This window comes from Drosophila ficusphila, unplaced genomic scaffold (genome assembly GCF_018152265.1).
Source record: "Drosophila ficusphila isolate 14025-0441.05 unplaced genomic scaffold, ASM1815226v1 contig_47, whole genome shotgun sequence".
Taxonomy (NCBI): domain Eukaryota; kingdom Metazoa; phylum Arthropoda; class Insecta; order Diptera; family Drosophilidae; genus Drosophila; species Drosophila ficusphila.
The window spans coordinates 1,109,965-1,127,771 of NW_025064388.1; the positions used below are offsets into that span (position 1 = coordinate 1,109,965).

The following is a 17,807-nucleotide window of genomic DNA, read 5'->3' on the forward strand; positions in this document are numbered from 1 at the left end:
ACTGAATCCTGCGCCAGAGCCGCGAGCTCGTCTTTACGTCGGGCGTAGATCCACCGTACACCCACTCCGGGATTTTTCGTCAAATCCGCATCTTCATACTCGCAATCCGACTCCTTTGGGTCGATCATGGCTCACACCGTTATTTTTCGGTCGTTTCTTTGTAAATCTTAATACAGGGCGCTGGTTGGACTCCTCGATCCACCTCGCAAGACAGTTTGTCTTCTTTAGTGGGTCTTTACGCCACTTTCTTGTCACTCTAGCTAGCCTCAGTGTCCCTGTTCGGGCGCCACTTGTAAGGGAGTTTTCTAGCCGGGATATGAATCTCAGTCGTATTCCGGGGTCCTTTACAAGAAAATTTGTAAAGTCACTGAGACACTGAGCTAGAGAGATCTGTTCATTCGATGAACAGAGGTTTTATAGACTGTTTTGGAGGGGTTATTCGGATCCAAAAATTCCACGGGCTGGACTTTCGGGCGAGGAGGCAGCCGATCGGATGACTTTGCGCTGAAAAGAGACTCTCGCCTAACGGAGGCGGAAAATTCCACCGGCTGGACCTTCGGGCGAGGCCGCAGCCGATCGGAAGACTTTGCGCTGAAAAGAGACTCTCGTCTAACGGAGGCGGAAAATTCCACCGGCTGGACCTTCGGGCGAGGCCGCAGCCGACAGAACGGTTCGGGGCTAAAGTTCAGCTCTCACCTGATGGGGTGGAAAATTCCACCGGCTGGACCTTCGGGCGAGGCCGCAGCCGACAGAACGATTCGGGGCTCAGAAAACCACTCACGCGCGTTAAGGGGGATCCGCCGCCCTTCTTCCGACCTGCCTCGGGAGGATCGGCCTTCCCAAACGAGTTTACTATAGGGAGGATCCGCCTTCCCTCTTCCGTCCTAACTGGGGAGGATCGTCCGTCCCAAAACGATTTGTTCACTAGGGGGATCCGCCGCCCCTTTCTCGATCTGCCTAGGGAGGATCGGCCTTCCCGAAAACGATTGCCCTACAGGGAGGATCCGCCTTCCCTTTTCCCGGCTTACTCGGGGAGGATCGTCCGTCCCAGAACGAGTTATGCGCGAGGGAGGATCTGCCTTCCCTTTCCCGACCTGCCTGGGAGGATCGTCCGTCCCAAAACGAGTTATGCACTAGGGAGGATCCGCCTTCCCTTTCCCGACCTGCCTGGGAGGATCGTCCGTCCCAAAACGAGTTATGCACTAGGGAGGATCCGCCTTCCCTTTACCGTCCTAACTAGGGAGGATCGGCCTTCCCAAAACGATTTGTTTACTGTGCCCGTGGGGTAAACTACAAGGGGGAGGAGTTTCGTGTTATCAAGACTACGCAAGGAAAAATCAATGGCAACGGGTTAATATTTTTACTTGCTTTATTTAATTCTATTAGTATCCTCACTGCACCGATTACAGTGCGTTCCTCTAACCTGTAATTCGGGATCCCACGTGTTTCCTCCAAAAACGCGCCTGCTTGGCGTTTTCCCGTGCACGTCCGCTCACAACCTTTTTTCTCACCCTCTGTCCCGATCTTGGGATCTCACGTGCTCGCGCGTCTGTGTCTACGCGCCGGGTCCTTGCTGCCCGCGCACGTCTGTTCGCCCCTTCTCTTCGCCGGAAACTCCTCGATCTTCTTTTCCTATGTGCCCGCATACTTCTTTTTTACCCTCGCTTATCCTAAGTTTATCTGGCACCTCTCTGCGCTTTCTGCTATTTTTACCCAGGATCGATACCGTGGGCGGGGTTGATGACCTTGCTTTACATTCCAATCCCAAATAAACTTAGCTTTAAAGTAATTATAATTCAATTTAAAATGCATTAAAATTGGATAATATATAAAATTAACAACAATTTACTATTTTTTCTACTATTTTAGTTTTTCACATATGTATGTATCGGTAAAAATAAAGAAAATTATTAGAAAAATCGTCATAGCTTCGATTTTGTTTTGCCTTAATCCATTTTGTTTGACATTTGTGACGACTGCAAAGGTTTATATGCTTCGGCTCGCCAAAGTTAGGCTTACACGATTATAAGGATCTGCTTAAGAGTGACCGTAGCTCATTGACATTAACATTCCTCCACGAGAAAACTATTTAAAGTTAAACTTCCTAGGCGTTGATGGAATTGGCGCGAATAGAGGGAACAATTTCAAGGCCATGTAACATTCGGGCATTATGGTTCGGCGAGAGAGATAAATATAAGATAAATAGATACTTAAGATAAGTGTTTCTGACGAACTTTTTAACATCATATGCTCGAGCGATTTTTGGACCGCTAAAAAGTAGTTCGTAGTAAAAATAAAATATAAAGGACCTCCCCAGCCGGTGAGTTTGCGTAGCAAGCTAACCAAATTGTATACTAGCACCATTCAACCTAGCTATCTGGTCAGATATGAGTGGTAACGGGTACTTGTCGGAAACAGTATTGGCATTAAGCTCTCGATAATCGACCTGTACCATTTTTCTTACGGACAAGTAACATCGGACTCGCAAAATGAGAGGAACTGGGTCTTATTATGTTTGCATCCAACAGCTCTTGAATGGAATGTCTAACATTTTCTTTTTCTTCCACACTCAATCGGTAAGGGCGCCTCTGAACCGTCTTATTTTGATCAATTAAGCGAATCTCTAGCTGTCCCGTAGTCACGCGGCTCTGTGGGATACCGTTTATGAACGAATTTGAATACCCCTGTAATATTGATTGCAGTTTATCTTTGTCTTGTTCATGCAAATCGGTATCAACATCAAGCAGGTCAGGAGTGCATTCAGAGACTAAGACAGGCAATACAGACTTTACGTTAAACATAGTCACCCCGATGCCCTGGCTCAAAGTTTCCCGACCAATCAGAGCGTCGTATTTGATATAATTATCTAAAACTACGTGAAATAAGATTTCGAAAGAACACTCAAAAATTAAAACATTCGCCAATATCTGTAAAGTGCTGCTAACAGAGTTGCCACCTATACCCCTCAATGTCACTACATTGTTTATTCTAGTGCCGGATAATCTCAGTGATGCAGTCTCTTTTATAAGCGAGCACTCGGCTCCGGAGTCGAAGTAAAATTGGAATGACTAACCAAACAGCAGCAACGTTTGTAAGCGCTCAAGTACGGTACATATGTTCACGTTTTTGATGGTATTACTCTTGGTCGGCGGACGCTCCTGAAGATCCGGGCACACAATAGATACATACATGTCCAGCTTTTCCTCATTATAACAGATCACGGAAGATCGATCCAGATTGTTGATTACGGGGCTGCTGACGCTGACCCTTTTCTCCAATATATCCAGATTGTGGATTACGGGGCTGCTGACGCTGAATCGTCTCTTAAAGCGACATTCAGCCTTCTTGTGGCCGGGATGGCCACAGTTATGACACGTGATGTGAAACATAGCCCTGACTCTTTTCCTTGTGGTGCTGAGATGTTGTCACTCGAATGCTGGATCTGTCTGGCGTCAAACGAAAAGGCTTTGAGCTCCTGATGCAACTCGTTTCGGGGTTTCGGGTTACGACGGATAGTAAAAACCAAACGCCGCAATCGTTTGTCTATCTCAGCTGCCAACGTAACGGATAGGGGGAGAGTGGGGATAGGTGAACATTGGGGATAGATGAACCACTAGTAATATTTCACCTTCTATCAGGATTGTGTGCACCATCTTCATATGTGTTGTTTATCCAGTCGGTATACTAACATCACACGTACGCGTGATCGCGTCAAACAATTGCTGTCATTTCTATCACTAATCAAAGTTTTTGTGCGCCTTTCGCAGCTATTTGCGACCTGACGTTTTCTTGGGAAAAATTTATTGTGCTCCGCCTGTGGCATTGAACTCTAGAAAATTTTTTGTTAACTTAAATAGACGCAAATTATGTTATTTTCACGTATATCTCACGCATTTCAAAATATTCCATTAGCCTGAAAGGTGGTTCAACTATGTTTCTGGGGTATCCCCACCCGTGGGGATACTTAAACCATTCGAGACAAAAATTTAAAATGCTCATAAAGTTCAAAAAACGTGACATATTATTTTCACAAAATACTTTAAATGCAAAGGAATGAATGCTCTTTTAGATTCCTATAAACAGCAGACCCTAACGTCGAATTGTTCAGACATAATAATGTTCAACAAAAAAAGTGGTTCACCTATCCCCACTCTCGCCTTCTGCAATCTGCTCGACGCTGAGTGACTTCCAGCGAGCCATAAGTGAAATGACCATTGTGCTTCCATACAGCGACAAGCACTCTCCTTCGTTTGGGCGTGCACTTAGCAAATTCATAACGGCTGCGGCAAAGTCTCCGTTCCAGAAAAATATTGCAAAAACAATTTTCGGAACGGTGGTCCAGCAGGTAGAGCTCTGGACTCCGATCCGGAAGGCCCGGGTTCGAATCCCAGGCTCCCCGAGAAAAGGAAACGGTCTCTTTTTCCAAGTCTCCACTACTTCTATGCTCTATCGCTCACTTAACAATACAGTAGAATCCAGTTATAGCGACTTTCAAGGGACCGACGATTTTTCGTCGTTATACCCGGAAGACACACTAAGCAATAGAAACAAAAAAACATTTTTTTTGTTTATTTATGGTTGCTGTCTTCGTAATAGGTTTTTAAAATAAATCGTATTAGTTTTTTAATTAAAACGAAAAATTTAATAAATTTAATTCAAAAGCATGGCTTTCTCATAATACTAAAAACTGAGTGAGCTTATTATTGCATATTTTGCATTTGCCGAATATACACTTTTAGTTTTACTCGAAAAAAATCAGAAAAAACTAGAAATATAACGCGACATCTCATGGAATAGGCTATGAGGACTGCTCACGCAGTGTGACGTCAGCATTGCACTTCGACTCTCTCTCTCTCGCAGCAGCGTAGTTAAAGGCGACAGCTAAAACTAACAGAGAGTAGTGACAGTGTAAGATCCTTCGCTGCTACGCACACAAGCAAAGGAGCCGATCACTTATAAATACATACATTTCTAACAGCGTGTTTTGATGCTTAAATTTGGCACTATTGCAATGTATTTTTTTTCTGCACGACGCAATATCCGGTTAAATGTTTCAGTTTTCTTGAAAAATTTCGTTCGTATAAGCGGTTTGTCGCTAAAAGCGGAAACGCTATAAGCGGATAAACTTAGGTGTGAGGGTGGCAGGTGGGGTTACCGTTGTCGTGAACGTCGTGATTGGCATAGCTGGTGTAAAAGTGGTCGTTCTCTTTGAAAAACAGGCTACCGCTGCCACTAATATCATCAGAACAGTTAGCAATGCGTATGTGACTATTGTGTGCCTTGCTGTTCCTGTTCGTATTCTGTTGATCTGTATCCTAGTTTTGATATCCTCCATCTTCAACTCATGTATCCCCAGTTCCTTGGTGGTTCTGTTCTTCTGCATGGCTTTAATTTGGGGTATTTCCAAGTTCAGTTTTGTCGAGCCGATTTTTTCTATTGCCTCGTATTGGATGTTATTAATCATGGTCCTACACCCACTGAAAGTGATCAGTGCTGAACCATTGAGTGTTCTCTGCTGCCCACAGTCCGTTTGTAGCTTCACATTTTCTCCGTTAAAGATTGCGATATATCCTTCCTCTGGCTCGAAGATCCTGCTCTTAAAGCCTACATCCCTCGCCTCGCAATTTGCCTCCTGCCCGTTAATCAGTCTTCTTAAGCATATTTCGTTAACCTGATTTACAATTTTATCGTTCTAACATGTATACAAATTTCTTATTTTTTGACATTTTTCCTTATAGTAATACATTTCTTCTTTATTAAGCACTATGTATTTCGGCGTTATTACAAATTCTGTTCTATTCATGAGTAACGATATGATTCTATGCAAAGAATACGTTCCCTTCTTGAAAATTGGTAGTTTTATTAAGAATATTATATCTGTTTTATTCATAATCGCCGTTAGTTGTAAAAATTCATACATGTGCTCTTCTGACGTTAATTTTACACCCTGATCCTCTCATTTTTGCATGCATTTTGCTGCTTCTTGTTTGTCAAAAATGAACTTTGAAATTACTCCTGTTTTTGCTAATAACAAGCTTTCTGCTACATCGTTCACATTTAACCCGAGCAGGTCTATTGTTATTCCTATCTATGTACTTTAACCTGTAGATCCTTTTGTCCTCTTCTAAAAATGTCTTGCTTATTCCGTTTTTATAGTTGTTTATAAACATAGTTACCCCGGACTGCTCCTCATTGATGTATTTCGTTAAATTCTTGAACATAGTGCTGAATTTGTTCCCTGTCCTTTCTTGAGAGTTTATAGCCTCCCTTAATCGTTTTTCCTCCTCTTGCATTCTTCTTATATTTTCTAGTCTTTCTGCATCTAAATTTCCTGTTATTGACTTTAGGACTGAGCCTAATCCGTTTATCAACCCCCTCGTTCTCCTACTCTTCGGGCATATTATGTAGAACCCTCACGAGGTCTTTCGTTTCCAAATCCTCTCCTATATCTTTGATCGTTTGTTCTAAGTTCGTTATTGCCTATTGATATTCCTCCAACCTTACAATATGTATAAGTGTTTTGTGCGTTTGTATTACCTTTGCCGGACCTAAATCGATCTGATCTAGCGGCTCGTCCCCTTTCAGCATCCGAACCTTGAGGCTCTCCATTGCCGCCATGCTCTGAGACCACCTGTAATTATTCATTCGTTTGGTTTCGTCAGTCTTCTAATTTTTTCCTTATGTATGTGGTTTCTGGGTTGTTATTGTTAGCTCGTTGTCTTCTACCACCTTGTGATTGGAGAACCAAGGTGTTAGTTTGTCCCTCCTGTTCTCTTTTCTAAATATCGTGTCCCCTACCTGCACCGGATTTGGTTCCTGTCTATCTGCGTTTGCCGCCTCTATTCTCCTGTTCTTTTGCTGTTCTACCTTTTCTTGAATTTTTGGGTACAACTCGGCCTGAAACGCATTTATCTTTTGCAAGTAGTCATGTTCGTTGTTAAAAGACACGTTGTTCAAGAAATTTTGTTTTCTTCCTGAGAACAGTTCCTGCGGTCTCAATTTGGTAGCTGAATGAATAGCGTTATTATAGGTTATAAATGCCTCATTCAGAACCTCCTCATGTATGATTTCCAACTTGATTTTCTTCTTTGCCTCACTAATCAGCCTACATATTTCCATTATCATGGAGTGTAGTCTTTCAATTGTAGAATTTCTCGACGACTGCTGAAAAGACGTTGTGTGCAGTTCTAATTCGTACTGCCTGCAAAAGTTTTTGAACAGATTCGACGAGAATTCTACTCCTTGAACACAGTTTATCTTCTTGGGCACTCCAAATAAGGCCATGAAACTTTTTCTTGCCTTAACTACACGTATATCATAACACTCATAATCGTACTCCAGCATCTGGAGTCGCCACCTTACGAGCTTGGAATCGGGTTCCTTGACACTCATGAGCCAGGTTAATGGCCTATGATCAGTAACTATGTTAAACTTCGATCCAAAGACATAATGCCGAAAATGCTTGATTGCCCAGATAATGGCAAGCAACTCCTTTTCAATAGTCGCATAGTTTGTTTCCGTTTCCAATAAGGTCCTACTGGCGTATGCTATCGGTCTGCCGTTCCCAGGTTTCCTTGGGATTGGACAGCGCCAATTGCATAGCTACTTGCATCCGTGGTAAGGATGAATCGCTTATCAAAATCAGGAAACTGCAAAATGGGATCGTTACATAAAAAGGTTTTGCACACCTCAAATGGTTCTTTGTATTCCTGATTCACTTGTACGGTCTTTTTCCCTTTTAAGGCCAGGTTCCTCTCAACAATTTTGAAAAAATGAAAATTTTTTTTTTTGTATAAATTGCTACTATATACTTGTCGAAATAGTATAAAATTAGTTCCGAAGGTCAGCAAGGCCGAGAAGTAGGTGTACAAGAGTGAGGACCGGTGCTGGTAGTACGGCCGCTCGAACGCTTTAAAAACTTTAAACTGATTTTTCTCCGAACCACGTTTTTTCGCATGGATGACACTCTCATTTCAAAACTATGGCACTTATCGATTTGAACCAAACGTCATTTTACTCTTAATATGTCTGGCTATGGCCGGTACCAGAATCAGAAATATTCATTATTTTTTAAAAAAGTTATAAACAATTATAAGTGAAAAAAAGGTTTAAAAAAATTCAAAAGTCCGCCATTTTTTTATTTTTCATGGAAAATTTTTCATTCTGGTACCGGCCATAGCTACTTCGATGCAGAACACGAAACTATTTTGGTTTTTGCATTCAGATAATTATTTTTCAAGTAATCGTGTCATCCATCTACGAATCGGACGAGTTTCAGCAGCCATTTTCAGGACCGCCATTTTGAAAAAAAATTTAAAAAATTTTTTTAGTAATTTCATATACATACTTTCATATATAAAAAAAATTGAATACTCAACATTTTTTGTTATGAAAATAAAATTAATTGAAAAAAGTACGTTTTTCAGAGGAACCTGGCCTTAATTGTCTTGTTGATGGCTTTGTTATGGCCGCGAAATCTCTTTTGAATTTCCTGTAGTATCCCAACAGCCCCAGGAATGATTTGATCTGCATCCTGGTCCTGGGAATCTCGAACTTCTTTTTTCGCTTTGATCTTCCCTGAATTCAGTTTAATATCCTGTTGGGTGACTACGTGGCCTAAATACTTTATTTCTTTCCTCAAAAATTCTGTCTTGTCCAATTGCAATTTGAAATTTGCTTCTGTTAGTTTTTTGAAAACTTTTCCTAAGCCTGTGATGTGTTCCTGCAGCGAGGCTGAGAACACCATAATGTCATCCATGTATATGAGACACTTCCCTAGCAATCCGCCGAAAATGTTGTTCATCAATCTTTGGAAGGTTGCGGGAGCGTTATTTAGCCCAAACGGCATTCACACGTATTCGAAATGTCCCCCTTCCGCAGAGAAAGCTGTCTTCGGGACGTCTTCCTCTTGTACCTCGATTTGGTGGTATCCACTCGCCAAATCCAAGGTTGTAAAATACGTTGCTCTACCCAAACTATCAAATACATCATTAATTATCGGTAGAGGGTATCTATCTTTAACCACCTTCTCGTTTAGCTTCCAATAATCCACCACCATTCTCCATTTTCATTCCCCTGACGCATCTTTCTTCTTAGGGACCAGCCAAACCGGTGCTCTAGTAATTTTCTATTTGCCGTCTCACTTCTTGCCTTTCCTTAAACGCATACCTGTAAGGTCTGGGTTACACCGGTATGACATCTTTTGTTCTAATTTGATGCTTGACCGCGTTAGTGAACGACAAGGTCTTCTTCTTACCTTTAGATATTTCTTAAAAATTACTTGGAGCCCTTTAAGCTTTTCGCTGTTTAAATATTCAGTCCTAATCTTGTGGAACGGTATGTTTATATTTCCGTTCCCTGTTGCTTCTATGTTGTTGAGTTCAAAATGTTGCTCGACTTTGAATTTGGAAACCTTTAGTGGCTCTTCTAAAAAGAAGTCCTGGTCTGTCTCTGCATAGTTTATTACTTCCACCAGGCTCTGTCCAGCCACTGCCTTGTAAATGCCTTCCGAAATGATCATATCCTTCTTCACTGTCATTTTATGTAATAAGAAATCCCCGTCCGGTGCCTGAACTGGCACGGGGATAACCCTTTTCGATCCTGCTTCTATTATATGAACTTCACTTGGTCTATAATTTTCGAATTGAATTTGTAGCTGTTTGGAGTGATCTTAATCGTTATGTACGGCAGGGTTAAGTGGCCCTTCCTAACCCCTAGATATCCTGTTGGCTGTTTGAGGCTGATAGCGAAAAATCTGCATCATCCTCTTGGATGTTATGCAGCTGGCCACTAGTCGCCGGCCGATTTCTTTGACTGCCTTGAGTTGTTGGAGCTATACGACTGTCCAGAATAGTTCGAATTCCTTGGCATCCTGGACTGACCGCACCCTCCTGCGTCTCCAGCCGCCTGGATTGCTGATTGCCCCGCTCTGGAATTGTAGTTGTTGTAACTGTGGTTATTCCAATGCCTGTTCTGATTATTTTGACCGTAATTCCACCTATTGTTCTTATTTTGATAACTACGGTACGGTCTTGTATAATTCGGATTTCCTCCTTGACTATAATTGTCCGCCCGGAATGGGTTACCCATCATTGGGTATGGAAATCCAAATCCTGGCCATCCCCCCATGCTGGGCATCACAAACGGCATTGGAAACTGTGGTTGGGTATTACCTGCCCACCGATACTGTGACCAAGTGCCAGTTTGCGACTCACTTGTCGGATTCTCCTGTTTTTCAGGGTCCTGGCTTGGAGTCTCCTTACTCTCTTTGCCGTGCAGCTCGTTTGGTCCTTGACCTCTTGTTTCTGTCCCTGTTTCCTCTAAAGTGCCCAAATTCTTTTCCCTGCAAGCTATTTCGTACGCCTTTGCCATACTTAGGACCCCCATGTTTCTGATTGTTACTCCTATCGGTCCTTTCAAGGCTGATACAAACGCATTACACTGCACCGCGTAAGACATGCCAGCGGAAAGATAATTCTTCGTAAACAAACCTTGTTTAATTACTTTTTCCATTAATTTCTTATGTAACCCACTTCGACAATAATATTTTTTATTTAGTTCTATCCATCCCCATGCTACACGGCCGCCCTGTACTATACAGTACGCCGCCTAATACATGTGAATGGACAGATTTTGCTCTTGTGCTGAACTCCTGTCCTCTACATCGACACTCGACAGCCGACCTTTTGATCGAGCTGTTCGATGCAATCCGGGCCCTCGTCGGACTCGAACCCTCTTTTTAGCTACCATGCGAACTTTATTTAATTAATTAAACTCCCACTTGCTCTCAGCATTTCCTTTTTATTCACTTTATTTAATTTTTAAACGCCTTGTAAGTTATTTCGTAATCACTGACTCCCTATTTTCTTTGCGCTATTCCTCTCAACTCAGCACTTTTGGTCCACTTTTCTGCCTCTCTTTTATTCATCAGCACCTTCCTTTATTTATTCGGCAATGTTTAACCATACGTCAGCCTTAATTTTCCTCACTGCACTGCTTGTAGCCTGAATTTTGTATTCACCTCCACTGGTTTCACAAGGTATTTGCACTTTTCGTTTATTTGTTTATCTATTACTGCTGTGTTTCATCCATTTTATTTGTTTATATTTCCATTTATTTATTTCATTAATTAATTTCTTTTCTCTTCACTCCATAACACCTACACTGTACTCACTCTTCTTACGTACATAACGATGCTTAATAAAACGCTGCAAATCCTATCCATCCTTCGTCGTCTCAGAGTCTCCTGGATTCCGTTCTTAGTCGAAGGACTACCGACTGCGCCAGTTATAGATATATGTGTAGGTTCTTAGATATATGGTTTGCAATAATGCCAGTGGCAATTAATAAAGACGTCTGATAATTTCAATGGTAAAATCAAGAGTGAAGTTTATTTAGATTTCTTTCTTTAATGGTTTACAATAAGTGCTGATCTTGCGGGACGGCCGTAATTGGAGCGGATGCACGACTCTGGAGTGAGCCCAATATTTAGTGCTGCGTTGACATTCTTCTAACTGGCAGACTGCGAGAGGGGTTTCGGCTGGGCGCCGAGGGTATGTGCTGAGGTGGTCTAATTGGAGGACTGTCGAAGGGGTATATGACGAGGTGGTAACTCACGCACTATTAGAGTCGATATTTTGTGCCTCGATACTCAATTAAAAAAATTATTTGTATTGTTTCTCACTTCTGAATAATAATTTAATAATTATTTTGAACAAATCTATACTAATATTATAAAGAGGTAAAATTTGTTTGTTTGTTTGTTTGCAACGAATAGGATCCCGAACTACTGGTCCGATTTAAAAAATTCTTTCACCGATAGAAAGCTACATTATCGTGGAGTAAAGTAAGCGATAATTTATTTTGAAAAAAATTAGGGATCCGTAAGAAAATTGCAATATTGTCGCATATAAAGTGAGTTGCTACCTCATCACACTGACAAACAGGCTACCATAGCATTTTAACCCAATTTTTGTGGTTTTCATTTAACATTTCACTGTGAAATTGTGAAAAAAAAGAATTTTTATTAAATTTAAGTTGAACTGTGAAAATTATGTGGATCGTGCATTTGAGGATAAATTCACGACTCTATATGAAGTAACGGAGCTGGCGTCGCGCACCTCTAATGACTTTTAGTTAGGCTTTGTATATAATTAAGTAGTTCATAAATTATTCACAAATGTTTGCAGACGTTCCCCTAATGGGCCACCATGTTAAGATGTGGTCCGTCCTGCCGGCGGCTCGGAGTTAAGAATTAAGGGGGTTCCGTCGTCGTACAAAACACTTTGAGAATTAAACAATATAACTTCAGTATTTATTTGGGGTTTGAGTGGTTTTTAAGTATATATGTTAACAAAGCGATCAAAGGTAAAGGGTATAAATAACGCAGCTTCGTTCGCGTCGCGATGCAGTGCAGAATCAGACTAATTTGTCTCTCTCCCGCCAACAGCAGCAATAGCTCCCTTTGCCCAAACTCTCCGCAGGTATTGGCACCGTGGGGCCAGATCGCGAATCTGAACACAACTTATAGCAGTAGCTAACGGACAAAACATGGAGATAAACTGAATTGAAGCAAAAACGGATATTTTTAAAACAGGATCTATTCTATGATCCTTTGTCCTTCTCTTATGGTTCGAAATACCAGGCTGCACCAGTTATCGTCGAGCCGAGTTTAAAAGTTAATGATTTTATTTTTATGGAATAAAAACGTGCGCTTTGTTTCCAGCTTTAAGATTTTAAGTGTAGGTTAATTCTGTTTGGAACTTAAGACTCTGGTACAATTGTGTCGCTGTGAAACCCCGAAGTCCCTGAGTCTACACTTTTGACGGCTCCCTTAGCTACATTGTTTACTTGGAATCCTGTGTGGACGTTCCGTTGCTTTTGCGGGTTGAAAAATCTGGAGCTGACCGCTGATACCTGCAAGCTGATGGCAACTCGTTCAATAAATACACAAATTTTGGTAAGGTTTTTGCAATATAGCTTTGAAACTGAGAGACTAGTTTGCATAGAAACGGACACACGGACAGACCGACAGACGTACAGACGTATTTCGATTTAGATCATGATGCTGATCTTCAATGCGTTGCAAACTTATGACTGAAATAATAATACGCTCGCAAGGGTACAACAACGATGTTATAATGTTGTTTAATTCACTTTATATACGAGAGGTGTTCCAAAAGTGAAGACTTTTCAAATTTCGCGGGCGACGTGTTTTCGATCATCGATTTTTTTGTGTTTTCTTATGTTGATACACACTCTTTAAACATCAAAAAAGTTTTGACAAAATCCATGCACCACACAAAACTAACAAAAATGCTTCGACGTGTATGTATGCATCACTTGGTAGCACACCAATTTTTATACCCTTGCAGAGCAAAGGGTATTATAATTTTGGCCAGAAGTTTGCAACGCAGTGAAGGAGACACCTTAGACCCCATAAAGTATATATATTCTTGATCGGCATCACCATCTGAATCGAAATACGTCGGTACGTCTGTACGTCTGTCCGTCTGTCCGTCTGTCCTCCTGTCCATTTCTGCCCAAACTAGTCTCTCAGTTTTGAAGCTATCGTGGTGAAACTTTCCCAAAAGATGTGTAGTTATTGCACGCAGTAAATAAGTCGGAACGGGCCGAAATCGGATAACTCTATCATATAGCTGCCATAGGAGAGATCAAAAAATATATATAGAATAAATGAAAATTAATTGATAACGTCATTGTTTTTCATCATACGACTATGATTTTTTGAGTATCAAGTTTTTAAACTAGCCTTGGTTCATAAAAACGATTTCATAAAAATCGGACAACTATATCATATAGCTGCCATAGGAAAGATCGAAAAATCTATATAGAATTAACGGATATAAAATGATAACATCGTTATTTCTCATCAGAAAATCATGATTTTTGGAATATAGAGTTTTCTAACGACTCTTGAATAACAAATAAAATTTCATCAAAATCGGACGACTATATCATATAGTTGCCATATGAACAATAGTCAAAAATATGAAAAATTAATAGAAAAGTCGTCGTTGCTTCGATGTTGTTTAGCCTTTGTGTATTCTGTTCGAAATATTTGATGACTGCAGGGGTATATAAGCTTCGGCTTGCCGAAGCTAGCTTTCTTTCTTGTTTCTGGGTAGACTTGGCAACCTTCTCAACGATTAAAAGGGGCTCCTGTGCACGATCAGCTGAACCAGATTTGAGTTATAGCCCGTTAAGCACGGCCAGCCTAAAAAAGATGAGCAAGGTGTGCGTTTTTTTTTTTTTTTACTTTTTTCTGCTCCTTGCGCATGTACTTCTTCAGCGCTTAACTTGTTCTCGCTGCAAGTGCATGGTATCCCCTTTGATCGCTTAGAGGTTTGGCAAGTCAATACTAAAGATATTGGATGCCCACCAGCTAAAATATTTATGTACGTTGAACCCTATTGGTTTAATTCGTATGTGTCTACCTACAAAAAGCAACATCGTAAACATAAGTCAATCTTTTGTTACAATAAAATTATACCTCACCGTTTATTTCCTTCAAAGTCCTCTAGTTCTACTCGCAAAGAATATTCTTCGTTATTGGTCAGCATATATATGTTTTCATTACCAAGCCAAAAGTCTTTGCCTGGTTCACCGAATCCATTTTTGTAATCTGCCCAATCCCTGTTGAAGTTCTCCCGGGGATCCCCAAAATCGTCACGCCGTTGAATAACCTATAATTTACTTTGTTAATACCTTTATATTTTTAGTTGTAACCAATATTTACCGTCCAACCCCCATCACTTGATTCTTGATTGCAGTACACTTTTAGAAACCAATATGTCGTCCCACGAATTTGTAGGTAAAATACTCCAGATTTGTTCATTCCGGCATTTAAGATGTCCACGCAGGAATATCCCTTTAGTTAGGAAATATATTAAATAGACAAACAAATTAATAATATGTAAAACAAGTTATTTACAAATTAAGCTTTTGAATCTGAGCAATGCCAAAAAATTGTATATACTTAAATATTTTTAGGGAAGTTTTGTCCTTGCTAAATTGTATTTCATTATTATTATCGATTACACTGGTCAACAAAAAAAAAATAAAATCATTTGTTTCCTTTAATTTTTTTGTGTTTCTATCTCAAAATAACGTGTATTTTTTAAATATGGTAACAATTTTTCTCTTACAGCTTTTGTTTTTGAGCTACAGCTAACTACCCTCCATTACTATTGATTAGTCGTGGGGTCCAGGATTAAATACAGAAAAATTAAAAGCTGGTATTTTTGATGGGCCACAGATTAGGCAACTCGTGAAAGATCCTAATTTTGTCAAATCAATGACTGAAGTCGAATCCAAAGCTTGGAAGTCATTCGTTTTGGTTATGAATAATTTCCTAGGCAAAAAGAAATCTGACAACTACGTCGAGCTTGTTGAGTCCATGCTATCGAACTTGCAAGAGTTATGGTGCAACATGAGTGAAAAATTAGAAGCGTTTTTCTAATTATTTAATTCCGAAAATTTGGGTGGCTAATTAATGTTTTTATTTTGGCAAAACGAAACGAAAATAATGCGTGCGCTCGGTAAGACTCAATTTCAACGAATCTCTATTCTCCACAATCATACTTAAGCCTAGCTTACCGAAGGTTGGCGAAGACGGAGCGAACTCGCAGAGAGCGAACAAAAGCTTTATTGCGCTCCCGCCTTCGCCCTAAACTAACTTACAGTAAACTTCAAATTCAACGATACTTATTCTAACAATTCAAAAAATAAAAAAAACGAAAAACTGGCTTCAGCCAACACCGGCCCCGTTGAAGGCCCATCCGGCTTCAACAAACTGGAAGCGGCGCCAATTTGTGGATGGCCCGCCTAAAAATTCCTCCTCCGCTGGTCCTCACATCGACGACCCTGACCATGCCGTCCTCTCCTGCGTGAGTGGCGATGATCCTCCCTATCAGCCATTGTTGAGGCGGCAGGTTGTCCTCGGCGACGACGACCAGTTGTCCTTCCTGGATGTTGGGCTGCTCCTGGTGCCATTTGCCCCGAACTTGAAGGCCCAGCACATACTCCAGGGACCATCGCCGCCAAAACATTCGCCTGGCTGACGAGGCAAGTTGCCATCGCCGCAAGCAACTGAGACCCGCCTGGTCCGGGGTCCGGAGTGCTGGGATGGGGAATAGTGGCCCACCTGTCAGCAGGTGCCCGGGCGTTAAAGCTTCTCCGTCGCTGGGGTCGTTGCTTAACGCGCCTAGCGGCCGGGAGTTCATCGCCGCCTCGATCCCGACGAGCACCGTCTCCAGCTCTTCTGCGGTTAGGAGCGCGCTGCCCACCGCTCGTAGGAGTAGGTGTTTTGCAGTTTTCACACCTGCCTCCCAAAGCCCGCCCATGTGCGGAGCCCGAGGCGGTGTGAACGCAAACTCGCATCCGCTTCTTGATGCGAATTCGCGTATGGCGTCTGCTTCCTCCTCGATGCGCTTCCGAAGGCCCTGGAAGTGGCGACTGGCTCCGACGAAGTTCGTCGCGTTGTCGCAGTGGACTGTGCGAGGGCATCCTCGGCGCCCAACGAACCTTTGGAAAGCCAATAAAAAGGAGTTAGTGGTTAAATCTGAAACAATTTCTAGATGAACCGCTTTGGACGCAAAACAAACAAAAAGCGCTATGTAGGACTTATAAGGAGGCCTTCCACGAATTTTCAATGTCGTATAGACGGGGCCACAAAAATCAACGCCACAGATACTAAATGGGCGGAGAGCACGGAGACGATCTGCGGGTAAATTTCCCATAATTTGTGTCATTAGTCGAGGCTTGCATTTAAAGCAGCGAATACATGATCGAACTATTTGACTGCAGACCTCCTGAGCGTTTACGATCCAAATACGCTGTCGCAGGAGACTCACAAGTGCTCGTGGCCCGACATGAAAATTGGTTAGATGCAAATGCCGGACATAGCTCTGCACAAATTGGGAGCATTTTGTCAACAGCAGGGGAAACTTGGCATCGTACGTTATAGGAGCATTTGCTAATCGCCCCCCAACTCGCAACAACGAAAAATTACACCAAGTGCCTGAGTCTTCATGAATGAATGGGTTCAATCGTTGAAGACTTGGGCCAACTCTGGAGTTCTTCCGAACTTTTTCAAGAACTTCGTGATACTCGTGTTTCTGGATGGTCTCGACAATTTTTAAGAAGGCTTCGTTGTACTCATTCGGAGACAGAGTTTTTTCAAAAACTATACTCTTGTCTCTGCATTTCCTTATAAAGCGGAACATGTAACCGAACACTCTAAGCAGCTTGAGGTGTGACGAAAATCCCTCGATGACATCCACCAGTTCCGACTTCCTTACCGTGGCGGCCATCGTTACCACAGTCTTCCTTGATTCTTCAATTAGGACCTTTTCATCAAGAACGAAATGTGAATTTTTGGGCCAGGTCTCTTCTCCATTCTTCAAAAAGGATGGTCCAGTAAACCAGATTGAATCGCTAATTTCCTCTATGTCACAACCTCTTGATACAATATCTGCTGGGTTCTGGTTAGTTGGGACATGCCGCCACGTAGCTTCTCCTGACCACTCCTGAATCTCCGCTACCCTATTCGAGACGAATATCGACAAAGAAGACGGATGGGATCGAATCCAATGCAACGTAACTTCCGAGTCTGACCAATATACTATCCGTTCGATAGGGACCTTTAATAGGGGTTTGATTCTGTGACAGAGATCTGCGAGAAGGTGAGCGGCACATAACTCAAGCCTTGGGAGCGTTTTAGTCTTGAGCGGCGCTACTTTAGATTTTGACGTCAGTAATGACAGTTTAATACCTTCTGCAGTTTT

At 41.8% G+C, this 17,807-nt stretch overlaps 1 protein-coding gene across 1 annotated transcript in view; it reads right to left on the minus strand.

The window, feature by feature from the left end:
* The window catches only part of LOC108101089 (angiopoietin-4), a 224,589-nt gene that overhangs the window by 56,972 nt on the left and 149,810 nt on the right, over positions 1–17,807 (minus strand). Inside the window, exons 4-5 of the mRNA XM_043208470.1 lie at positions 14,759–14,890; positions 14,518–14,705 (exon numbers count right to left, since the gene is read on the minus strand). Coding sequence (XP_043064405.1) covers positions 14,518–14,705; positions 14,759–14,890 — 320 coding nt within the window. The remainder of the gene's footprint in view (positions 1–14,517; positions 14,706–14,758; positions 14,891–17,807) is intronic.